General features: G+C 39.9%; 2 protein-coding genes across 6 annotated transcripts in view; both read right to left on the reverse strand.

Annotated features, from left to right (window-relative positions):
* Positions 1-18354, reverse strand: part of LOC146005403 (boophilin-H2-like) — a 35930-nt gene extending 17576 nt beyond the window's left edge. Inside the window, exon 1 of the mRNA XM_083144641.1 lies at positions 18242-18354. Within this exon, the coding sequence (XP_083000767.1) occupies positions 18242-18283 (42 nt within the window). The 5' untranslated portion in view covers positions 18284-18354. The remainder of the gene's footprint in view (positions 1-18241) is intronic.
* A 3331-nt stretch (positions 18355-21685) lies between these two features.
* LOC146005181 (uncharacterized) overlaps positions 21686-27019 on the reverse strand; it is a 51519-nt gene continuing 46185 nt past the window's right edge. For 4 of the 5 annotated variants that reach the window (XM_083144217.1, XM_083144216.1, XM_083144219.1 and 1 more), the window contains 2 exons: positions 26105-26149; positions 21686-21940 (listed from right to left, as the gene is read on the reverse strand). In XM_083144217.1, coding sequence (XP_083000343.1) covers positions 21861-21940; positions 26105-26149 — 125 coding nt within the window. In that variant the 3' untranslated portion in view covers positions 21686-21860. The remainder of the gene's footprint in view (positions 21941-26104; positions 26150-27019) is intronic. The other variant, XR_014443988.1, reaches the window with a different exon arrangement.

Here is a 27019-nt window from a genome sequence, read left to right on the forward strand (position 1 = left end):
ATGAAATTTGATCGTTTAGAGACAGATTAATTCACAAGACTAGTATTCTGAAGTATCTCCATTGCTCTTTAATTTTGCCTTAGAATATGCTGTAAGGAAGGTAAAAGAAACTAAAGAAGGACTAAAATTAAATGGTGTGACTCAGTTGTTAGCATATGCAGATGATGTAGACTTACTGGGGGGATGATGTAAATACAATTAAGAATAATGCTAAAATATTTTTCAAAACTGCTAAGGAGATAGGTTTGGAAGTTAGCAAAGAGAAAACTAAATATATGCTTACAGGCCGAAACCAAGTGTTAGGTAATAATCAAAATCTAATTATTGATAACAACTCGTTTGAACCAGTTTCCAAATTCAAATACTTAGGAGTAATACTAACAAATTAAAATTATATTAAAGAGGAAATAAAAAGAAGGCTTAATTCAGGAAATGCATGTTACTTGTCTCTTCATAAACTTTCGTCTTCTCGTTTAATATCTAAGAAACTAAAAGTTAAAATATACAAAGCAGTAATTTTGCCTGTAGTATTATATGGATGTGAAACTTAGTCCCTTACATTGAAAGAGGAACATAAAATGAGAGTATTTGAAAATAAGATCCTTAGGAAAATCTTTGGACCTAAAAGGGATGAGGAGACAGGTGAGTGGAGAAGGTTACATAATTTACAACTACATAATTTGTATTCATGTCCAGATATTATTTTAATAATTAAATCAAGAAGACTTAGGTGGGCAGGTCATGTGGCACGAATGGGAGAGGAAAGAGGAGTTTACAGGATTCTTGTTGACAAACCTGATGGTAAGAGACCTGTAGGAAGGCCAAGACGAAGATGGAGGGACAACGTTGAGATGGACCTAAGGGAAATCGGTAGGGATGGAAAAGAGTATATAGAACTTGCTCAAGATAGGGAAAGATGGGAAGGCCTGTGTTGCTGCAGCCATGAACCTTCGGGTTTAAGAAGGCTAGGGATTTAGTTAGTTTGTTAGTTAGTATTTTGAAGCGAGAACAATTTAAGTCGTTAGAGTTGCCGTAAATAAGGGCAGTATAAAATTCTGCGAGCAACCGTTACGAACAAGTCGCTTGGCCAGAGTGATGCCAACCCTAGCATAATGGCCCTAAGTCTGGCACAATTTGAGTTTCCTTGGCACCTTGCACTCTGTGCATAATGGGAAAATATAGCATGATTTGCAAACTTTTTTCTCTTAGAGGGAAAAATTCACTTCAATGGACGATATTTTGAGAAATTAAAATTAAAATTATATCCAGATCTTATTTCCAAGGACTTGCTTTCCCCAGCACACCCTCTCCTCTTCCTCTTTTCTTTATTCTCCCCAGTTTACCTCGCGAGAAACATTTCATGGCAAGAAATCGGAGAAAGTTGTGGGGCACAAAAAAAACCCAAATGTTCCGCTTTGTAGTCGACGAATCGCCTCAAACTTTCTCTAGTTCAATGTTGAACTCATCTCGGAAAGATCTTAAAATTACAATCATCCGAAAAATAATTAATTAAAATGATAATAATAATAATCAATAATAGTAACAATTTATTTTTATTCATTATATTGATTGATTGAGTTGCTGTTTTAAGTCCACTTTGTGCACAGTAAGGTTAATCGGGACTGGAACTACAGTTTAAAGTTGGATCCGAACCACTGTGCAATGTGCCTCCATCGGGTATCGAACCCGGGACCTCTTGATTACAAGGCGACGACGCTATCACTATTTCTTTTATTTTTATCCCTTTTAAAGCATACAATTGCAATAAATTTTTACAAAGGTTTTGCAATTGTGTTATTCATAGATTACATTTAAAAAGTTGGCATAATGTAATTTTCTGTAGTCTTGAGACATTTGTTCATATTCATGTATTAGAGTTAGTCCGAAGTCCAAGTAATTATAATTTTTCCCTGTAGGAAATAAAAACATTAGGAATTGTACTATTAACCATTGAATTGTTTTGTGCTTTGTACTTGGATAAAAAATGAAACTCTGGTGAAATAATGTATTTTGCTCATTCTGTGATCTTGTGAGTAATCGATCTGGGACATGACAATTATAACAATTTTGAGAATTACTACAGCCGTATTTATAACATCTGTCTGCTGTGACAATTACTTGTTGGATCACTTTATACTATATAGATAATGCCATATTCGTTAGATGTGTCGCAATTACATTATTCCAAATTTGCTTCCAATTACATTTTAGATTTTCTCTTTCAATTCGGAAGGGTGTTGTATATGCAATAAGTTGCTCTTTGTAAATATGTTTAACAGAAGGAATGTCATGCATATGTTGCATAGTTCACTTATATCCATTGATGCTGTTAATGGTATATCTTCTAACAAGGTAATTATTATTTGTTGCGTGGTGGAGTCGATAGTAGAATATACCGCTGAAAGACCGCTTTGAATAAATAAAGCTCTTGATTGCATCACCACGCTCTTTAAGTTCATACCTCCCCTCTTTTCTGGAAGGTAAAGCTCGCTCATAGCTACACGATTTCATTGATTGATTTAGTTGGAGTTTTAAGTCCACTTTATGCACAGTAAGGCTAATTGGGACTGGGCCTACAGTTGAAAGTGGGATCCGAACCGCTATGTGCCTCCACCGGGTATCGAACCAGGGACCTCTTGATTACAAGGGGACGACGTCATAGCAACACGGACACTGAATCATGTCAAAGTAATTTGCCAATCTGTTGTTTCACCCTAGCTTTTTGCGTCGCTGAGGAGGTTATTAATTCTGGACTTGATTGCTCTTTTCCTGAATAAGGGGTTGGTTGAATAGGTTTTACTTTTAAGCTGTACTTCTATTTTGGTATTTACCTTCTCGTTCTTTTTTTTTTATTTTTTTCTTCGGACGTAAAGTCATGGGGTCTGAAGAGGTATTCCCCGCCTTTGTGGCAGATCGTGAGCGGGATTTTCTTTGGGTAGCCTATGGGAATTCCTTATCTGTGAACATCGAACTTTTAGGTGTTTGGGATTCTTGATTCGGAATTTCGAAGAGGGCAGTGGGAACTATGGAATCGCACTTGCACTTTCACTTGCACTTCCATGTACAGTCATGGAAAAAAGTTCTTCCCCATAAGGCTTTAATAGGAGCAAGTAATGCAGGAGGGTAGGCAACACATATTGCACCCTTCGATGATCGGGTGATTTTGCCTGTCTTAACACCGAGAAATGTGTTCCATGCGAAGGTCAACATGACAGGAAAGCAAAGAGGGTCACGTGGAGTGTTGTGCTTCTCCACGTCCCCAGTTCTTGATCCACATTGCAGAAAAAGTAGAGCTGCATGCAATATATGAAAATAGGTTGTTTTCAACTACACGCTTAATTATAATTTTCCCAATTGTAAATCTATCAGACGTGTCTCCCGATTTAGTCGGGACAGTCTTTTACTTTGAATTCCTGTTTGTCATAGGCGTAACTTGACGGGAGCAGAAAGGGCATTTGTAACCCCCCCCCCAAAAATCAGGTTTCTTAAAGCTGCTAAAACAGGAATTAAATACTATGATTTGACGCGTCCAAAAAAAGTATTATATTGAAAGATTTTTCCCAAATACGTAGATAGCAATTTAATACTTTGAAAGTGTTTCAGATTTGTTTATTGTCACAACTTAGTGTGGCACAGGTCTACTACAAAAGTGGAATTTCGTAACAGAAATATGAAACCACTCCTTTTATTTCGTAGCCGATTTCATCTTGAAACTAAATTAAGAATATTAGTTAACAATGTCATTGGTAAACAATAAAAAAATGTGTTAGACCCAATTCTTTAATACCTTATCATAATCTTTATCGCAAGTTTAAATTTTGTTGTAAGTCCACTTTATGCAAAAAAGAAAGGTAAAGTTCTCACCTGTGCTTGGCGCTACGGCATGAAGGCGTATAGGGGGTGTGGGGGTAACGCCCCACACTTTCTTGATGCGTTCGTGAGTGGGGGTGATGTGATCAGCATCACGCCGCCCCACACTTTCTTGATTCGTTCGTGAGTGGGGGTGATGTGATCAGCATCACGCCCCTGACCGCCTTTACCTCCAGGGTTTCCCCCAGGTACCCATGTCATTCGACGCTGGGTGGGCGCCGGGGCCGCTTCCAACGTTAGAAAAGTTCCCGGGCTTGAACCGACCGGGAATCGAACCCGGGGCCTATAGCATGGTAGTCAGACGCGTTACCGACTGAGTCACCGGCACAGATAGACTAATCTGAAGTGCATACAGTTTAAAGTGGGATCCGAACCACTATGTGCGATCACCTGGTATCGTACCCCAGACCCCTTGATTACAAGGCCTTACCACTACGCCATCAGTGAGGCGCACACAATCTTTGTATTTCGACCTTTTTAAACCTATATGTATCATATAAGAGGTAGTTTAACGTTGCTATGCCTCTATGCATTATATTTAGCAAGTATTCGAGCACATAGCGTCAGGTTTCATAGAATATAAGCTTCTCTTCCATGTTTATGGTTTCCTGTCTGCAGTAGAAAAACTGGCAGGTTCCCATAGCTTTTCTTTCAATAGTCTTCCAATGGTTGCATATCATATCACTCAAATTTGATTCATTCGTTTCGAACACAATCCCCGATGGCGCAGTGGGATCGTGGGCGCCTTGTAATTAAGGGATCCCGGGTTCGATACTCGGTGGAGGAACATCCCCCTTTAAACTATAGGTCCATTCACGATTAGCCTAACAGGACATAAAGTGGACTTAAGACACCAATCAACCAACCAACACAATCCCGTTATTGTCCAGATTATCGAATCCAGAACCTTCGTCGCGAATAACATAAGCAGGAAGACAACGTGAAATAACCGAACAGACACAGAACCTAAAACCTACATCGGATAGATTGAATTAAGTCGACGATACAGCACGGGTTCTGAAATGAAAAAGAATACGAAAGTTGAAGGACCTCTATACGCACCCACTTTTCCTCCACTCAATGGGGAAGATATCCTTCTAGCTGAGAAGCCTTTACGTAGGAGTGCCCTGAGGGAACTTCAAGGCCACGACGATAAAGTGTTCTACGTGCAATGACGGGACCAAAACATACGTCAGATAGCTGTGTTCCTCCTTATTTCGTACGCCATTGATAACTGGAACACGTGACCTCGTCTTTGGTAGAGCAGAAGCCTGCTTGCTTGCCACCACCCTTTAGTTCAGTGACCTTCGCCCGTAGTCAGCAAGAGTGAATGACTCACCATATACTTGTTGTCTGTGAGGCTACACAAGAATAGATATTTCGTTAGTGGCTGTAAGTATTGTTTCATCTGCAGTTATATCAGTTAACATTTCAATAGTTTCCTTCCTAATGGTTACGTTAGTGATAAACATGTAAATTAGTTCTCGAGAGTGAACGTTTTATCTATTTGAACGGGGGATTTTTATACAGCCTGCATGTATTATTTTTTCCTGAAACAAGAAGAAATTCGAAGACGCAAAAAGAGTTGTATAAGAGTAGTTAACAAAAGGAAAAAAGAAGAAGAAAATGTAAATGCTGAAATAAATTATGGTAGAGATCAAGTGAATAAAATTTTGTCATGGAGCCTCCTCGATGGCGTAGTGATAACGTCGTCGCCTTGTAATCAGTGGATCCCGGGTTTGATACACGGTGGATGCACATAGTGGTTAGTATCCCACTTTAAACTGAAGGTCGAGTCCAGATTAGCATATCTGTGCACCAAACCAAAACTAAGAAAGAAATTGTCGCAGTGTAAGAAAATGTCATGTTCAACCAGATACGAAACAAAAGGGAATAATATATTGCAGGTTGGATTTCACATCTGTAGCATCTAACCAGCACAATTATGAATCGCAACATATCGTATCAGATCCATTTTTATTATACATGTATGATAATATAAGAGAAGTAGAGGAAAGAGAAAACCAAGCGAAACACGGACGCCTTCTCCAGAATTTCAAATCTCGTTACATAAGGTTCTGGGTTGGAGTCCCGAACAGGCATGACTTTCTTGTTCTTGCCCTTTTATCTGCTTCATTTCATCATAATTCATCGTTATGGTTTACCTGCAGGGGAAGAATAATGACAATAATTGCCAATACAAAGCCAATGACAAACAGAACAACTCGATTACGGAGGTGCCAAGAAGAAACGAGACTTGACAGTTTCTCCGTCTCTCGGTTTGTCGAATTGAAAATTGCTCTCCCGTTCTCGGTCTCGATTAGTTAAATATAGAAATCGAAAATGTATGTGAATGAATATACATGTATTTCATATATTCCGGTTTTGTAGGAGATTTCGTGAGAGATGAAATAAGTACTCTTCCATCGTATTTATTAGGGCCTCCCCGATGGCGCAGTGGTAGCGTCGTCACCTTGTAATCAAGGGGTCCCAGGTTCGATACCTGGTGGAGGCACAAGTGGTTCGGATCCCACTTGAAACTGTAGGTCCAGTCCCGATTAGCCTTGCTGTGCATAAAGTGGACTTAAAAAACACCAACTCAAAAACCATCGTATTTATTTTTATAATTTTTATTCCCTGTTCGATGATCGCGACGATAAGGACGAGTGACCATTACATGAAATTGATGACGAAATAGTCAAACACCCCCGACAAGGACGGTACTCAAACCCGGGAACTTTGGCGACGATATCGAATGTCAATCACTTAATGAGCTTGACCACCGAGCCTGCTTAATGTTGTTTCTGTCAGGTAATTCGTAATAATATCCCACATTCACTATCATTTGCTTCATAACTTATCTTATTGTTGTGATTAACCTGAATTCAAAGAATAAGTTGAAAGGCAAAAATGCAAGATTGAATGTCTCTGATGTTACTTCGTGCCGAATAATATGACGTGGTATTATGATATGAATTTATTAATCATATAATATTCCTATTCATTCCATTGATTGATCCCAATTGAGCACACAAAATATGCTATAATGTTCACTCCATGGAGGAGTGGTTAACACAGCGCGCTACGATGCCATGGGTCCCTGGTTAGAATCTCGACTTGGGCGTGGGTGTCCTTGCTAAGTGTCCCTTCATAAATTTCATCATAGCATCACTCATCTTCATCGTCGCTATTTGCGCCCGACCCTGTGGCCGAGTGGTTAGCACATCGCGCTGCGACGCCAAGGGTCCCGGGTTCGAATCCCGGTCGGGTATGGTTGTTTGTGAATGTCCATTTTTCATCCATTTCATCATTTCATCACTCATCCCCATCTTCGCAAATTAGCCAAGAGGCACAAAACGCGAAGTAAAATAAGCTAAATCAATCAATCAATCAATCAATCGTCGCTATTTGCCAAAAGTGAAAGAATAGCAAATCTAAATAACAAACATCCAATCAAATCGAACATCTCTACCGATTTAATTCTATACGGTACCGAATTCCCACTGTATTACTGCATCTTAAGTCATTTTACAGCATCTCAATTGTTTTCCGATTCGAAAACATTTGGAATGTTGTTTTGTGCAGTTGATTGTGCATTGTTTCGTTGTTTGGATTGTTTAATTAACGTCGCATTAATTAGTTTTAGACCAATCGTGACAGGGGAAAGCAAGAGCACAAAGGAAGCGAAAAAGACAAGGAAGAGACCACGGCTTTCTTTAAAGATAGCATCCCGTGAATGCAACTCAAGTGACTGCAGAATATTATGAATAAAATTTATTTCGCTTTTTCCTTTTATTTCTGTTTCAGTTATTTTACTTCGCTTTTCTTCTACCACTCGCGTTACTCGTGTCGGTGAGGAAGAATTATAAACTCGTGAAATGGACGATGGTACAAAAAAATATATGCCTCTCCCACGGTTCGAAACTGTCAGTACAAAATATTGTCTTATTTTTAAAATTTACGGTCAAATATGGTTTGTCACGTAGCAATTTTCGCTTATCTATTTCTCAAGGGGTTCCTTTGCCTCTCTGATGTCGTAGTAGTAACGTCTTCGCCATGTAATGAAAGGCTTCCGAATTCAATACCAAATAGAGAGGCATTTGGTTCGGATCTCATTTTAATCTGTAGGTCCAGTGCATGAACTGGACTTAAACAATTAACGTGTGGCATGTGGTCTGTGATGAGAACCATAATTTCAGCGAACCTTCTTGACAATGACTCTAATATCACTTGAAAGAATAGTATTTCCTTACGAGTAGCTCTTGTCAAGAAACCAATTCCTGAAATTTTCTTCTGGAGGCATCGTAGCACCCAGCTGTTTGTTGTGGCTGGGGCACGAGTCATGTGACTCATGCTATCAAAGCTCAATCCTTCCCGAGAACTCAGAATCACCAGGCAAGCTTAAGCGAATATCTTGTTATTTGGGTTGCATAAACAACAGGCTTTAAGACGTTACGAAATTCTACGTCCCGTGGCCCAGGTATTTTTTTCTAAGATTGTACACTTGCCTGGTTACAAACACTTGCACTATCTTCTTGCTGTTGTAACTGTGGAGGTTGTGGAGCATAGTACTTGCCTTTGGTTCGTTGTCTTCAATGACTATCATCTGTTCCTGCAGTTCCTTGTGGTCATCTGAAGTGGCCTGTCGATATAACGGTACTGATAAAATAGAGCTGGTATTCTGGTCTTGAATAGGTGTTTCCGTGTAAGGGTGTGGAGAACTAGGAAGTGTGTTTTCCACAGCTGGAGCATATCCTGTAGTACGTGTCAACCCTACCGCCCTATGCTGGCAGTCCTGACGGAGATGATCCTGGGACGGAGGCAAGGACGGAACCTATCTGGAACCCACTAAAGGAAAATAACAGCGACGATAGGAAGCCACGTCGACATTTTTTGAAGGAAAATTCTGAAGAACTCCGAAAGCGCATTTCTGAATCTCGGAACAACTTCGACAAAACGAATATCGACATCAACCCCAACGTCTGTGAAGAAGACCGAGACAAACTACTAGAACTGACACACGAGTTCGCTGATGTCTTTAGTTGGAAAGAGGACGATATAGGAAGTTGCACCCTGTATGAACTGGATATCGATACCGGAGATTCGCCTCCAGTGTACACTCGACCCCACAGGATACCACCCCATACACTTCCAATCATGCAACAAGAAATCAAGAAACTTCTACAACAGGGTGTCGTTTCTCCTATTTTAGCGCCACGCTGGAATTCTCCTATTTTGCTTGTGAAGAAACCAAATAACACGTACCGCGTCTGCTTCGACGCTCGTCGAATCAACGCCGTCGCCAAGAAGATAAGTTTTCCGGCACCTAATTTCATAGACATCGTAGAGAGGGCGGCAGGTTTCAAATATTATTCATCTATGGACATCCTCTCGGCTTATTTTCAGATACGCCTCACACCAAGTAGCCGTGAAAAAGTGAGTTTTCAAGTGCCGCAGATGGGGACTTACGCTTTTAATTATGCCCCACAAGGATTTGTCACGTCGGGAACAGCGTTAGCGATAGCGCTGAATTTAGCCCTCAACGTTGTTGACAACCATCATTTGTTCTTCTATGCAGATGATCTCCTGGCAGTCTCTGACGACGTACCCACTTCCTTGAAGATATTGCGTCACACTTTTGAAAGACTTAGGCTCGCTGGATTAAAATTGGCTCCTAAAAAGGCAGAATTCCTGTACGATGATATTGTCTATCTTGGACACCATTTATCCGAGAAAGGATGCGATATTTCACCTAAGATGCTAGAAACTGTTAAGTCGTGTCCGACACCTACAAGCAAGAAGACTTTACGCCAATTTTTGGGCCTGGAAAATTTTTCCCGTCTTTACTCTCCACATTTTTCCAAACACGCATCAGTTCTTACACAACTGCTGATGAAGGAGAGAAAATTTCGATGGACAGAAGCGCAAAACGAGGCATTCAATGCTTTAAAGCATTCACTAATCACGAGCCCAGTATTAGCCAGATACGATCCCTCTCTTCCTATTCACATATACACGGCCTCCCCGATGGCGCAGTGGTAGCGTCGTCGCCTTGTAATCAAGGGGTCCCGGGTTCGATTCCCGGTGGAGGCACATAGTGGTTCGGATCCCATTTTAAACTGTAGGTCCAGTCCCGATTAGCCTTACTGTGCATAAAGTGGACTTAAAACAACAAATCAATCCAATCCTATTCACATATACACGGACAGTAGCAAAATAGCTCTAGGGGCTGTCATTGCTCACGAAGACCCCCAAGGAAATGTTAAGCCGATTGCATATGCAAGCAGGATACTAAATGATAAGGAAAGAGAACAAGATATAAACATGTTAGAACTCTCTGGCATAATTTTTGCTTTAAAAGCATTCCGACACTACATCCTTTTCAAAAGATTTATATTACACACCGATTCCAAATGTATTCAAAATTTACGACAATCAACTACCCTCAAAGGCCGCCTTTGGCGTTTTTCGCAATTTCTGTCCGACTACGATTTCGTCATTCAACATCTAAAGGGAACAGACAACAGTGCCTCGGACGCCATTAGCCGTAACACGAGGATCCAAGATGAAGCTTTTTCTCCTCTCCTGGAAGATGAAATTGTATCTGTTTTGAGAACACGTGAATTTGACCTTGCCAAAGAACAACAAGCAGACCCTTTTCTCAAAAATATTTACCTACATTTAATTGGAAGTAAAGAAGCCGACCCTAAATATGACAGAACCAGCCAGCAATTCCGTCTCCTAGATGATATTATTTACAGGAGGACCCGAAGTTCAGACAAACAAGAAAGGCTACTCACTTGCATCCCACATGCATTACAAGATATATGGTTCGAACAAGTGCACTCTTCTCCACACGCTCTCAACCATTTTGGATACTATAAAACATATGCCTATGCGAAGGACCGTTTCCTTCTCAGAAATCCTTCATCTACAAGAAATGCAAAGAATGTGAACAGTGTGCACGACTTAAGCAGTCCCGCCAACCAAAGCACTTTGAACTACAAACAAGGATTTCTCTGACACCTTTCCAAATTATCGCCTTGGACCAATGTGGTCCATATGTCACATCAGGACCAGAGGGACATCGCTACGTGATCACGTGCACTGACGCAGCCACGCGTTACGTAGTAGCCGCACCGACACATTCTCTCACTGCTGAAGTTCTGGCGGATTTTCTGTACACGAAAATCATATTACCATTTGACTTTCCAGAAAAAATCATAGTGGACCAACTTCCAGGTCAAACTTCAGATTTATTCAAAGAATTGGCCAACAAATTCCAAATTGAACTAAGCTTTGTCAGCCCAGGATTTCATCAGAGCCTTGGCTTAGTTGAAAAAACGCAACAAACGCTGGAAGGAATGATCAAATTTTATGTCAATGCCAAACACAATAATTGGTCCAAATTCTTACCAACAGCGGTCTCAGCTATCAACAACACGCCGCATTCATCTGCACGGTACTCACCTACCTATTTACTGATGGGTTATCATCCCCGCACCTTACCGGATGCGATTTTTCAAACCCCGCCGCAGCACGTGAGCAATTATGAACGGCTGGAACACATGAAGCTTGCGTCGATTTGCACAAGATAATCTCCTCAAACGCCACAGAACGGACAAGGCACGGCTTGATCCTCACTATTCTCAAGCAGCGTTTAAATCTGGCGATCAAATACTTTTGTGGAACGATCGACGCTTATCAAAGACGTCCAAAGCGTTTTCAGGCAAGTACGAAGGCCCCTTCACAGTAATTCGAACAGAAATAGTAACAACTCCTCAACTATATATTTTACCACGCTGAATAACGCGTATAAACTATGCTTCTTCTTATAAATTCTGCTATTTTTTTCTGCACCAATAACTCGCAGAACAAGAAGAAAATTAAATATATCTCGTACACGCGACAGCACTCGCCGCAACATTTTTTTTCTTTCTCATACAAGATTGTGCCGACCCTTTGGCATCGTGACGTCACTTTATGATGTGATTTCACACAGAGTAGGATGGAATTCTGAAGACGATACCGTAGCAACACGACCTTCTGCTTCGGTAGCATTTTGTGTACGTAAACAAAGAGCACGAACGCGATGAATATAGCTACTGCGTATGGGAAGAGAGCTCACGTGTTCTCACTGTTGGCGGAGACAATACTATTCACCATTCGCTGTAAAATTCTCATTTCGTGACTTTCCAATAATTCATAACTACCTTCAATACGCCAAAAGCCTTTACAGAGCATGTATGGGCCAACGTCTTATCCACCTTTTCTCTTCATATTTCTTCAATTCATATAACTTCTTACATATAAACGGCAATATTACCAATCTAATTAATATATGACAGCATGTTAACTTCTAAATTTTTATCGTGCAGATGTGTCCCAGTTATCGATGAAGCGAACTGAGAGCGCTGCATCGTTAAAAACCGACCAAACTCTCAAACAGAAACACATTTTTTTTACTGATACGACACACAACTCACACGATTTGGACAGAAATACCAAATCAAGTCCCTACCTCTTCTTGTTACATCTTCCATTTTTATGACACATATTTACATTAACTGTTATTACATATTTGATACTCTCACTTCCATTTATTTTTTCTGAAGACTTTTCATTATGTTTTGCTATAATCGAATGCATACTATGTATCTAATCTTATTATTTACACCCTGGTTAAATTTACCAATTCCTCCTGTTCACGCTCAAAATTTTATTTTATGACATACTAAACACTGATATTGATCATCATTTGCTGTGTCATCACTAATGTAAAGTGGCAAGCAGATCTCGCATCGAATTAATATTGTTCCTGAACTTTTCTTGCGAACATATTTGTCTCCCATCAACTTATTTGTGTATTCTTTTCAACATTTGAGACCTACTAACTTATCTTCGGATCAGTGTTACCAGTCATATATTTATTCAAGTGTTTTCACAGTGTCACGTACATGTACGTCGTGCGATGAGATGCCGCTGAGACTACCTTAATTGCCAATTTTGGTTCCATCCGCTTCGGAATACATGACAGAAAAGTGTTACACTTCAATTAGTGTCTTATTATTTGTTACGTTCTACAGTGCACTACATAGGCTACTTGTCTACTGCCCTACGACGAATCATGTTATATACAGGGTGTAATCATTTATTCAGGGACTGGTCCTTGTACATATTTAATCATATCTTAATATTTTTTGTCAATAAAGAAATGTGATTGTCCCCTGGCCAATCCCATTTCTTTTCAGGGGGAGGTGGCATGTCACGAGCCGGAAATAAAATTCTGTGTAATCAAAAACGCCAGCAGTCCCCGGGTGACGAGAGGTCGCCGAGAGAGTCTTGGTCGAGGGAGCGAAGCGCGAGGTGTGTTGCGAGTGACAGTGTTAAGTCGGTCCATTTAAAAGGTTTGGGCGAACCCACTGAGGACACCTTCGATGGACCGATAGAGCGCCACGTCGTGACTCAGTCGAGGAACCGCGAAGGAAATCAGGTACAGTGGTGACACTTTGGGTTTTATCATTGTCAGTGTTTAGATATCTTGCTGGCTCGTGCGTGATTTCCCTTCCCCCTCACTTGTGCGATTCTATTAAATATTGGTAAGGAGCAATGAGAGTAATTATTCCATTCTTCATACACACATCCTCTTGCAGCCAAGCAGTTTAAGCCGGCGAACGGCCTAAACGTAACACATAGTTTAGGTTGCCCTTCATGCGTAGTCCAATAACGTTCGTCATTTAACATGATATAAGAAGACACTGTCTTTTATAGAATGACACGGACTATCTTCCTGCCTGTTCTCACAGGAAAGGGGTGGGAGGTGGAATACACTTCATCTCTTACTGTTTGTACTATACCGTATTTATACATTTCAGTTATTATAACGCTTTCTAGTAGTTCCATTGGGACTAGATGGATTCGAACAGTAGTAACAGGTTTGTCGGATCTGTGTACTGGAATGGCATGTTCTCCCATTTCGTCTGAAAATACGAATGTTCCCGTGCTACGTGCTATAACTTCATTACAGAATTGCTCAGTACTTACTTTGACAAACACCTGGTGTTTAACGAAATCTACTTCAATACTCAAAACTTCTACAACACGCAATTTAACTACATCTCTCAGCCATTCGTGAATGGCAAGCGTTGTCGGTCTTTGCTGCACTCTTGCAAATTAAACTGCAAAGTGTTTAATCTTTTAACCGGCATGTAGAAAGAATTACGTAAATGCACTTTACTTCACAACAACAGAAGTTCTCACTCTGCTGGTATTATATTCACCTGTCTGTATTTATACAAGGTAAATTCCGCGTGTTGTTTCTGCTCTACTTGACGAATGTTCAGCGAGCACTCTGCTCTCTACCAAGCCTCGTCTGGGAATGCCCACTACGCCATCGGGGAGGCATTTATTCATTATAGATCCTAGTACAATTTATCAGCTTTTAGCATAATTTCACTGATTAGACAGCACTTTTTCTTATGGGTAGGTTGGCAACGCTGCTTGGTCAAGTGGCGACATGGCGGGCTACATTTTTTTCTCCAACGTTTCGCGATGCTTGTTTCATGGATTTTTGCTTGGGTTTCAAAGAAGCACAAACGCTGGGTAACTGTGACACACATTATATTTGTTTTTCCACAACTAGAGCAATTTCGAACGCCCATTCGATTCAGCAGCCCACCAAAAATGTATCAATATGTGTCAAAGATTATTATTTCATACAAGAAACCTAGAATACAAATTCAAAAAGATCCCTCTTGTACAGACTTTCATCAAGAATCGATATATTTTCCTCCGAGTTTGCCTTTCGGTCTTCTATTAGAAGAAATGTTTGTAAATAATATCAAATAGTGCCATCTTTTGCTTATTATTTTGTCAATTTGCTACTCTCTTTGTGTTATTTTTAATAATAATAATAATTATTATTATTTTATCAAGGGATCCCGGGTTCGATACTCGGTGGAAGATCATAGTGGTTCGGATCCCACTTTAAACTGTAGGTCCAGTCCCGATTAGCCTCTCTGTGCATAAAGTGGACTTGAAACACCAATTCAATCAATCAATCATTGTTTTTTAATGTCTTTTTGCTTATTATTATTATTAAATTTTCATTGTTGACAATTTCAGTGTAAAATGGCCACCTGTGCTGTATCTGGAATTTTCTCAATAAATAAATAAATAAATATTAATCATGGTACTATAAATATACATGAACTAGTGCACATGTTGCGTTTAGTAAGGAGTGACTCAAACTAAGAAGAAAGTCACATAAAATGCATATAAAGGGTGCAGCAATGGATTGGGCGCTTTTGCAACACTTAATAAGCTATAACTGTTGTCCAGTATTACGGCGGGCGCTCTACATGCTGGCAAGGGAAGTGGGGAACGGGGAAGCTACCAATCCAGCTCTATAAGAAACGCAGCAGCCTGTAGAACGAGGTTCACGTAGTAGTTCCTCCCCTCGACGTCTTAACTCTCGGCGCCACCGCTGTTGTCTGCGGCGTATTCCCCTCTCCCTCTCCCTACTTCCCTTGCCTGCATGTAGAGCGCCCGACGTAAGACTAGACGAGAGTTATAGTTGTTGCGTCCGAGCGGCAGTCTGTGCCATTCAGTTGATTCATCGTGTGATTTGCTTCATTTTACTTCGCTTCTTGTGCCACTTTTGGCATATTTACGAAGATGGGGATGACTGATGATATGATGAAATTGATGAATGGACCCTCACAAACATCCATGCCCAGGCCAGGATTGGAACCCGTGATCCCTGGCGTCGTACTGCGATGTGCTAACCACTCCGCAACGGGAGTTGGCTGTACCATTCAGTTATCATGGAGTCGTGGAACAGCGTAGGACCTCGTGGATGACCTAGTGGTAACGTCGTCGCCTTGTAATCAAGGTGTCCCGGGTTCAATACCCTGTGGATGCACATGGCACAGTGGTTCTGATCCCACTTTAAACTGTAGGTCCAGTCCAGATTAGCCTTCCTGTGTATAAAGTGGACTTAAAACAACAAACCAATCAATCAATCAATCAATCGTGGAACAGCGTGAATTCGCTTTAAAAGTGTATTACAAAAAAAACAATAATTACGTGCCCATGCATTTCGGAAACATTTTAATATTCCACGTAATGATCCGGTGCCTTCTGCCCATGCCATCAAAACATGGATTAAGAAAATCGAGGAATCGGGTTTATCACCGGCAAAAGAGAAGAAAATCATCCCTGCGAGAGATGATGTTAGCCCCGCCAAAGAAACTGAATTGAAAGCATGTAGTATATACCATTTCTTAACTATGAAAAATACACCATTGAAAAATCATTCAGGAAATAGTTAATTAACTTGTAACACAATTGCATCCTATTTTGCTTCTGAAGTTCTATTTTGAAATAGCTCGTTGTTCTTGTGTACAGAGGTTTTACAAAAAGCTCCCAGACTAAAGCTCTGTTGTAAATTAAAGTTCGATAGCCTAACACCATGGCTATGATTTTGCCAGGTTTATTCGTTGGAGGTACGTATATAACCTGTCCCAGCGAACTATGGAGCAGGGCCACGCATAGCGGCAGAGGAGCAGGGAAATCGAGTGGTGAAAGCGCAGTGTTGCCAACCGTACTGTCCAGACCTTAGTCCGTACGCTAAATGCACGGCTTGTCAAAATTTGCTCTTGCAGTTTTATCCCTAATATTTCTCTAAGAAATTCTTAAGCCAAGCGTACGGACCTGGACACAAAAATACGGCCCGTTTGCCATGTGCGTACGGTATATCGCTTTCAAAAGTTTGCAACGCTTCCAGAGCGAAAGAGGGAAATCGGGTAACTCCAGTCACCCATTACGCAATCCCATTTCTCTCACTGTTCATTGGTGGAGCCGTCATGCGCAGAGACTTGTTCTCGTTCGCCTGGTCTACAGTTAGCTGGTATGGATTGGAGATCGCATTTCTCGCCGTACTCCGTCATTGAGTTGAACGGGCAAGATTTCTCGTCGTTTGGGTTTTCTTAGAATGTAAATATATTGCTTCTAAATTACAGGGTGAGCATAAAGTCTTTCCCTGATTATGATTTTTTTACGTTGCGCCTCGGTTACAGGAATTTCAACCATGGGTAGTGTTTCAACCAGATGATGCATCGCTACACTGCGAGTTTACTGTTCGCCAGTTCTTGCATGACACCCTTTCAGACAGATGGATCGGTAGAGACGGTTCCATATCATGGCCACCGCGTTTGCCGGACATAATCGCTCTTGACTTTTTTTTTATGGGGTTACGTTGAGGACACAGTGTTTAGTTCACCAGTTCCTGATATGCAAACTCTTCAGACACGAATACGGGATGCTATAGAGACGGTGACGGAAGAGATGTTGGCAAAGACATGGAGAGAAATTAAGTATCGCATAGACGTTCTGAGGGCAACAAAGGGAGCACATGTCGAAGTGTACTGATAACAAAACATTATGAGTTAAGCTACCATTTCCAACAAACCGCATATCTGTATCTAGCATAGTTCCTTAGCAATAAAAGTTTGTAATCAGGGAAAGACTTTATCACAATGTATATCATCATACGATTTAATGTCTTAGGTTCTTAGAACTGGAATGCAATAGTAGAGTTTATCGACTGGCAATATTACAAATTTGCATACCTAAAAAAAAACCTGTTTCCCTGCACTGGAAATTAGATCACAAATACGACTCTGAGGGCACCCCCCCCCCCCAAAGCAAAAATCTTAAAACCTGTCGCAACAGCTGTACCAAGAAAAACACTTCCTTGTAAACTGTCTTATGGGTTTTTTTCAGACCGAAGTGACAAGAGATACGCTACAGGCTGTAAGTGGCACGTGACAAGGGGGCTCACACACTCGAACGATAAGTGGCACGGCAACTTCCGGTCTGTAAGAAAGTATACACTGCGTATGCGCGACAAACAGCCCGCGGCGACACGATGCACGATATTAACGAAGTGACAAGTGACAAGCAACAATGTCTCCAGTGTATGGTAGATTTCAGACCGAAGCGACAACGAGCCAATAAGCAGCAACGTTTCATACAGTAGCGTCAGTCCGCTCAAGTCTGCGTTCGATTGGTGAAATCCTCAAGCGACATGTGTAGCGTGTCGCTTCGTTGTAGAAGCTCCCTAAGCAATCATTCACCGCGAACAACAGACCGAGGAGACACGATAAAGGTATTCAGAAAATGGTCCAGTCTGAACGGTGCGTGTAAGTTGTGTGTCGCTTCGGTCCCAAAGCTCTCTTAGATAGATATGTGTGATTTGCCAAACCCTTAGCAGGAGATATTAAAATATTGCTTATCCAGGAAGGTAAGGTGCGATTTGTGGTGCAGTAAACACTTGGAAATATTAGCCCATGTTACATTCTAAGCTCACCTGTATAAGGTTGAAGTACAACATGACGACTTGTAACTTCATTGTATCGTGCCAAAAAGTGAATTTGAGTAGAACATCTTTTACACTTCACTGTATAAGTTGAGAAAGTAGAAAATGCCAGTAACGTATTCTGGAAGATGTTTCCCATATTTTAAACAAAGAGGAAAATTTTGAATTTTTTATTTTATTGCTTTGAGTTTCACCTTAAATTTTACGGAAGCGTTCGGCCGTTCATTTTTATACGACTTTCTCAGAATTAAGTTATATATTTCCACTTGAGGTAGATTTAAATGCACGCGGTAAAAAGTGTAGCACACAAAACGTGATTAGGTAAATATCTATTCTCTCTAATCATAATGCACGTTTATAATCAGGAAACGTATGTAGCGCTTGAAAGAAGAACACACATTCACATACACACAGGGTTGTTAAACGTCCAGGATTTTTAAATAAATTCAATTTCGGTCCAGGAGAGAAAATCAGCAGGCGTAAATAGGTTCTGGACTGTAAAAACGTTTTCAGTAAAGTATTTCAATTCGGTCCAGGAACTTTTTCCGGATGAATTTAAATTCGGTCTAAGAACCATTTTTCCGGATCAATTTAAATAGGGTCCATAACCTCTTTTCCGGATCAATTTAAATTCGGTCCAGCAACCTTTTCCCCGGATGAATTTAAATTCGGTCCAGGAAACTTTTCCCCGGATGAATTTAAATTCGGTCCAACAACCTTTTCCCCGGATGAATTTAAATTCGGTCCAGGAAACTTTTCCCCGGATGAATTTAAATTCGGTCCAGCAACCTTTTCCCCGGATCAATTTAAATTCGGTCCAGCAACCTTTTCCCCGGATGAATTTGAATTTGGTCCAGGAACTTTTTCCGGATGAATTTTAATTCGGTCCATCAGCCTTTTCCCCGGATGAATTTAAATACGGACCAGGAATATTTTTTGCAGATCAATCTAAATCCGTCCAAGTCCCTTATTGAAATGAAACAATATACAACTTTGACCGAATTTAAATTGTGCGACAAAAAAGGTTCGGGTCCTATTGCGGAACCCAAATAGAACAGATTAGAATTTATGGGTTTCTGGACGTATAACAACCCTGCATACACATAGGACACAGTGAAGTGTAAAAAAATTGTACTCAAATTCACTTTTTCGCACAATACAATGTTTTAATTCTATTATAATCCGACATCCAATCAATCATCTTTTATATTTTTTTTAATCAATGGTCATTTCTTTGTCATTGGGAACTTTTACATATTTCTGTTCTTGGAATGATACATGTCTACTACGGGAACCATTAAACCATATTTTACTTTGTGGAGTACGACTATCCAATGCATGAATTTTTTTATTTCACACTCGCGTCTATTTGAAAGGATTACAAAATCAAACCAATCTAATATAATTATTGTATGTTATTTTAAGTATCACTGGCGATAATAGATGCTTTTTATGTTATATAAATCTTGTTTTTCCTCCCACACGCCGGCCTTCGTGGCGGTGTGGTTAGCACAGCGCGCTTCAACGCCAGGGGTCCCTGGTTCGAATCCTGTCCTGGCTGATCAATTTCATCACATCATCACTCATTCTCATCTTCGCGATTAGCCAAGGGTGCAGAAAAGCGAAGTAAAATAATCTAAATCAATCAATCGTTTTTCCTGTACGCATTCAATCATATGTTTACCGAGTTTACAAGATGGCGCCCATACAGAGCAAGCATATTCTAATTTCCTTGTAACTGAACATTTATAGAACATACATAAAGAGCCTCTGTCTGATATTGTCGTAACTAATTGTTAATTGTATTGCGATATTTCGGGTGAATCATGGAGCGACGTGGAATTTTCAGGTACCTGGTATGGTAAGATTGATATTCCAATTTCCAACAACTCCACCCCCCTTACATTTTCGCTATGTATACGTACAATAATAACCTGTGCACCTGTGGGACAGAACTTTCGAATCACCCTGTATTTCTAAGGACTGGGAATATAAATATCAGCATCATCTACGTTAATTAAAATAAATATATTGATTACATTTTACTTTCATTTCTACAAGAATTTACTTTTGAATTTATCCATCAGAATGTACTATCAAGCATTACCTAACCTTCCCTAACCTAACCTAAATCTAACATAACTTAGGATCTTGTTTGCATCCCATTGTAAAATTTTGTGCAGTATTGTATTTATGGCATTGTAAGGAAACCAAAGTTATCTTCACAAAGTTCACAACCACAGGCAAGCTATGCCAGCTAAGATGGCGGAAATTTCTAGAAAATGGGCACAAGTTAGATTATTAGATCATTTTTTTAATGACTACCATTTAAGAAACAAAATTTCTGGGTCTCAAAATTCCAACAGAATTTTCCTACCTCCTACACTATATCTAAACTGTGTGTGTAGTAATCATCCATTTATTCGTTTACCCAACACACTTCACGGCATGAGGAAGCTACGTCAAGTGTTTGAATGGTGAAACGCCTGTTTTCGTAGTTCTCTTCATACATTTAGTATAAAATTCTTATTAAGGGTGAATATGCGGGGCGGGTGCAATGGTGTCTTAATTAACACTACACATCATACCCTATAACCTATGTGTCTGCTTCTCTGAAATTCAGTGTTTCAGTTAGGTATGTGTCTGTCAGTGCCTGTACCAGGACTACCATCATTACAGGATGTCCCATAAGTAATAGAGCAAACTGACACAGGTGAAAGTACACGACAATAGAAGCAAAAGAGTCCTTGTAAACATTGGTCCGCAAACGAGCCGTTTTGGAGATAATCGCGAATGTGTTTTTACAAGCCGCCACTGACTTCATTGTTTGTAAACGTCGTCCTAGTTGGAAAAATGCTAATAATACAATATGAAAAGTCATTGGAGATCTCATTGCTAGACTGTGTACTGACTGTTTCCATCCTGCTTGATTGCAACGCCATCTCTCGGAAATGTTCTGTTTTGTAAACGAAGATCAAACCTCGGAACGTGCAAGGAGTAAAGCACTCTGTGTTTACAAAATGCAATCAGTGACGGCTTTTAACCACACATTCGCACACATTATTACCATTTTACCAACCAGGACGACGTTTACAAACAATGAAGTCAGTGGCGGCTTGTAATCACACATTCGCGATTATCTCGAAAACGAGTCGTTTGCGGACCCATGATTACTGAGACTCTTTTGCATCTATTATCGTGTACTTTCAACATGAAGATGGAGGGACAACGTTGAGATGGGCGTAAAGGAAATGCGTAAGGATGGGAAAGAGTGGATTGATCTTGCCCAGGATGGGGAGTCTTGTGTTTGCTGCAAACATAAACCTTCGGGTTCAAGAAGGCTAGAGAGCTGGTTAGATTCATGTTATCAGGCAGGCGTTAATCTTAACTGAAAAAGCGTTAAGGGCTATTTTCATACATAAAACATAATTGTCATTAATAAACCAAATATATTTGCAACTAAAATAAGCTACCATTCTTAATCATTCATAACGGTCTCAGCAAGATATTAATTTCGGATAAATCTTTATTACATTATATACGTTTTTGAAATAACTCTATAGTATTAGCTTCAGCTATATTGTCCTTTAATTTCACTTTAAAAAATCCATCATTTTGAACATTTTTCATCGTCTTTCTTTGTTTGAACATTTTTCTTTGAAGTGCCTCTTCCTTTCACGACAGTAGTACCTGAAAATAAGATTGAAAGGTGTAATCAAAATTATAATCCATGTTAGATTGGAATTCAAATACCTTCTAAGTAAACCGTCAAAAAGTTTGCTATAGAAATGACGGTCAATTTCCTCTACCATCCAACTATTGTAAACATGACATTGGCCGTTCTTCGAGTATTAGAGGCCATTACATAGTTACTTTATTATTGTAAATTAATTAGTTAGAATCATTAAATCAGATGAAGCACCACCTCTTTATTTAATAAGAAGGTTATTCTTTTCTGTGAATTTTCAAATTATGAAAAATGAATTATTTAAGACAATGAAAGAAGGTAATTGACCCTTTTAATATTCTAGTGGGGTTGAGGTTGAAGTGTAAGATTTAGATGAATTAATTGCTTTTTTTTATGTCACGGGTGAGACATAACACGAACAATAAGTAAAATACCTTCTAACTTCTAACTTAATAATGTACAGGGTCATTACAAAGTCCCATGTCATTTTAAATCGGCGACTAATAACAAAATAAATGGTACTACAGTACAGAAGAGACACCGAAACACAAAATTAACGCTTTTCCACATGACTTCCATCAATGTTTTTTTAAAAAAATGTTCCAACGTTTGTGGACATGTGAACCGTCATGACTGTCGAATATGGGGCAATGTGCCGCCCAATGGCAAAGGAACAGTCCGAAAGTGAATGTCTGGCTCGGCATGACCAAACAAAACGTCTATGGGCCATTCATGTTTGTAGAACAAACAATCAATGGAAACACTTACCTCGACATGTTACAACCGTTCCTAGATCCGCAGTTGTTGGATGATGGTATCCTTGGTACAGTGGTCTTCCAACAAGACGGTGCACCGCCCCACTTCGCAACCGCTGTCCTATCCACCTTTCCCAACAGGTGGATAGGAAGATGGTCTCCTCGTATGTGGGCATCCCGTTCGCCTGACCTTACCCCACTGGATTTCTTTGCTTGGGGTCAAAGAGAAGGTCTACTAAACTAAGGTTACCAATGTCACAGTGCTGAAAGAACGCATACGAAATGCATGCGACATGATCACTCCGGCTATAATGGAGAAGGAGTTTAATGCTGCCTTGTCCCGTTGGGTCACTTGTTTTGAAATTGATGGAGGTCGTGTGGAAAAGCGTTAATTTTGCGTTTTGGTGTCTCTTCTGTACTGTAGTACCATTTATTTTGTTACTAGTCGCAGATTTCCCAAAAATGTCATGGGACTTTTTAATAACAAATGACAATTTTAGATTGTTCACTCACAAGATAAAATGAAGTTGCAACGTTGCATTTAATTCTTAAAATTGAAATTCAGGGCCACTTTTTCACATGGAATGCCCTACACACGTATTCTCCATCCACTGTAAACGAAGTTAATGTAAACAAAACCACGTGACTTCTGAGAAGCAGTTCTTTTCCTATGTGCTATTTTGTTTATGAATATACTGGTCATGGCTGCACGGCTCAGGGGTGCCCACGCGTCATGGGAATTTTTTGGGGGGACAAAATATTGTACCAATTCTATATATTTTAACGCAAAAATGGGGGGGTCGTTTCTTTCATTGACTTGTTATTGATTTTTAGTTATTTTTATTATGTAGTTTTTCTACCTACCTTTGGGTGATCGCGGCGATGGGATTGAAATGGAACACCACCTCTTACACCGTTAGATTGTTCTGTTAGATTGATCTGTTGTTTGCATTAATATGAGGTTAGTCAAGCAGACCAACTGTTAATAAGAAATAAGGTCCAGTACATACTAACAATAGCAGTGAGCCTGAACAGTTTTGTACGTTTTATGTTAGCAAACATGAAAGTGAGCCTAATGTACCTAAAGTAAACATTTTGCCTATTGCTTAAATATGTCTGTGTTATGTTGTTCCGCAAATTTTGTCTGACCAGAGTAATTTGAGTAAATAATTCGTCATAAAGGGGGTGGGGGGAATGTTCTACCTTTTTGGGGGGAGTGCGTCATAGGCATTGGGGGGGGGGATGGGCAGGCTCATAATTTGAGCTTCCACAACGTTGAGTGACATATGCAGGGCTGTAGTCAAGGGTATACGGTGTATTTTTGCTAAAACCCTGTCTCAGTTATCTCTGGAGCAAGGCCGCGCATGGCGGCAGAGAAGGGGAGGAAATCGAGTGGTCAGAGCGAAGCAGTACACGCTGCTGCGAAGTCTGGTAACTGCAGTCGCTTTTTTTAATCCATGCAATCCCGTTCCCTTTCGCGTTTTCATTTTTGTAGTCGTCTCGCGTCACTGCTTGCGCAGAGACTTGTTTTGTCCTTCTGCCCGAGAGATAGATGAGACAGGGTACAGCTTGATTGGTTTATTTGTTCATATCTAGAGCGAAACGAGATCTGCTCTTTGTTATCGAAACCAATGTAGAAGTTTGACTTAATAAGTATCGAGTACGCCTCATACGGAAGTGTCAACAATGTTCTTGCTTCTCTTCTCGCAACAATCGGTGAAGGACTATAAAGAATCTTATTGTTAAACACGTTGAGGTCTGTTGCATTGCAGTCTTAAACACTACACGGAGACGCCGAAAAAGAGAACTGTTGCCTTTTCTGTTAAGGTTTTTCATTTTTTATGCTAATTATGGGTTTCCTTTTTTAAATTAGACTAATAGATTTTATTAACATGTTGAATAGAAACATAATCCAAAGTTAATGGAAAAATGGTCTCCATTTACTTATCGCAGGGTTGTTTAAGGTCCAAGAACTCATAAATTCTATTGGGTTCCACAACAGGGTCGCAAACGTTTTTCTCGCACAATTTAAATTCGGTCAAAGTTTGCGTATTGTTTAATTTCAATACGGAACTTAGATCGTATTTAAATTGATCCTATAAAAAGGTTCCTGGACCGAATTGAAATACTTTACAGATAAAAAAGTTCTTTACGGTTCACAACCCATTTGAACTTGCTGATTTTCTCTCCTGGAACGGAATTGAATTTATTTAGAATTCCTGAATTTTTACAACCCCAGTGGCGTGCATACAAGGTAAGCTACCGAAGCCTTTCTTCGGAATACAATATGCAATAATGTAACAATATATTATGTCATTATAATCACACGATTATTCAATAATATCTAGATGAAACCGTCACATTTCTTCGCTACAAATAGAAGAAATACCAGTCCCTGCAGGGCTGCACTGACGTTGAGCCGAAGCAATCTTCCTCTCGCGTCGGTTAAGCAGTGGCAGACAGTTGCGCGCGCACCTCAAGGTCACGGGCCGTGTGCGTGTATTTCTTCTGCAACCGAAGCTAGCATCGGACAGGGTGTTCGATAGTGTATCCGAGTGTTTCCACTCGTATTGTTTTCGGTTTTCCTCAGTTTACGGGTTTGGTTTGCCGAATGTATATGAAAATATATCAAGGTACCAGTTAGTATCTAGTAGTATAGAACAATGTGTACTATAAAAGAGCTTTTGTCCAAGCCGTTTTCTGCCCGTTCTTTCTCAGAAAAAAATGAGATAATTAAAAATGGACGGCCAACACCAGAATTACCAAATTTGGTTCAAATGACCAGTAAATTCTCTAGACATTTTCAGTGTAATATGTATACCAAATGTTACTGGTTAGCCGGTAGTGCTGAGCTGAATGCGGTGTTTTGCTGGTATTGTCTGTTGTTTGGAAAGGTTAGAAATACTTCTTGGACCAAAACTGGGTACATGCATTGGGAAATGTAGTGAAGTCAATAGCAGAACAAGAAGTGTCTGTAGCTATAGCTGCTTTTGGGGAAAACAGAATAGAAACTGGGCTTGATGACCAGCGTAAAAATGAAATGAACTATTACCAGCTTTGATTTTTATCAAGACAAGCTTTTCCCTTGATTTGCTATTGTTTACTTAAAAATTATATATTCAGTGCTTCGGTTATCTAAATGGTCACCACACGCCACTGAACAACCCTGAACGTTTACGTTACGTTTCACGTAACTTAGCGTATATGCTTTTGAAAATTTTCTGACTGCAGCGCTCACCACATGCACTGTATTCCTTCGCGCAAGATTCCTACATAGCTGCCGTTGGAATACCCAATAGCCTTTGTCACATAACATGCCACGTGTATTTGTTTACATTCACTTACTTCTTACTGCTTACACAGAATAGTTATTTTGTTTCCATGCAATACATTAGAAAGTCAGATACGTACTTCTTGCGGAAGATCTGGACTTTTTATTTGAAGGTTGCGGTTTAGCTGAAATTAGAAACATTACGTCACGAAATTAGTCAACAATTTTCCAGGTAACCTTTCAGAGTTCTAACTGTTATATCCCCCCGCCAATGAAAATATAGAGGAAAAGGTCTAAATATGGGCACGCCTATTTTATGTTGTCATTTTCGGAGGGAAAAAATTAATATATCAAGCACCTGCCTTTAAAATGCATATCTATGAAATATATACTTAAATGTAATAGCGTGGTAAAGTATAGAAGGTGTCGATTTTCTTTAAAAAAAAAAGCAATTTCCAAAAAATGGTAAAATGATGTATTTCAAAATTGTGGTCTAAATATGGGCTACCTGTGGCAATATCACAAAAAGCAATTAAAATTAAAAAAACAGTCATTTATCGCTAAAACATTATAGTATTCACATTTATGAATAATCTGTTGTTTTGAAAATCACGCGGAATGGGAAAAATCGAAATTAAGAAAAGCATCCAAATATTTGTTGAAAATGTGATCTCAGTATTAGAGCTCATGTCATAGCCCATATTTAGACCATCACGCTATTTTTCTTCTTCAATTTATTTTCTCTCTCTGTCGTACATATTTCACAAACAAATCATGGAATTATAAAAGCCCGCATTTGTTTTATGTACCGCTAATATCATAACCTATACAAAGCATTTGACAATTCAGAAAACGCTGAGTTAAAACATACCTGTAAAAGTTTTCGGAAGTCTCAATTCTATAACAGCGTCCAAGGCCGAAACTAACCACCACTTTCTCTTGCGAATTGGCGCCGCAGCCTTTGTCCTTGACAGATAACCAGTTCCCTTAGCCTCTGCCAGGCTGCAGCACCCGGGAGCGCTGATAACTCCAAAACCCATATTTAAACTTTCGCC

This window comes from Lepisma saccharinum, chromosome 23, assembly GCF_977018435.1.
Source record: "Lepisma saccharinum chromosome 23, izLepSacc3.1, whole genome shotgun sequence".
Classification (NCBI taxonomy): domain Eukaryota; kingdom Metazoa; phylum Arthropoda; class Insecta; order Zygentoma; family Lepismatidae; genus Lepisma; species Lepisma saccharinum.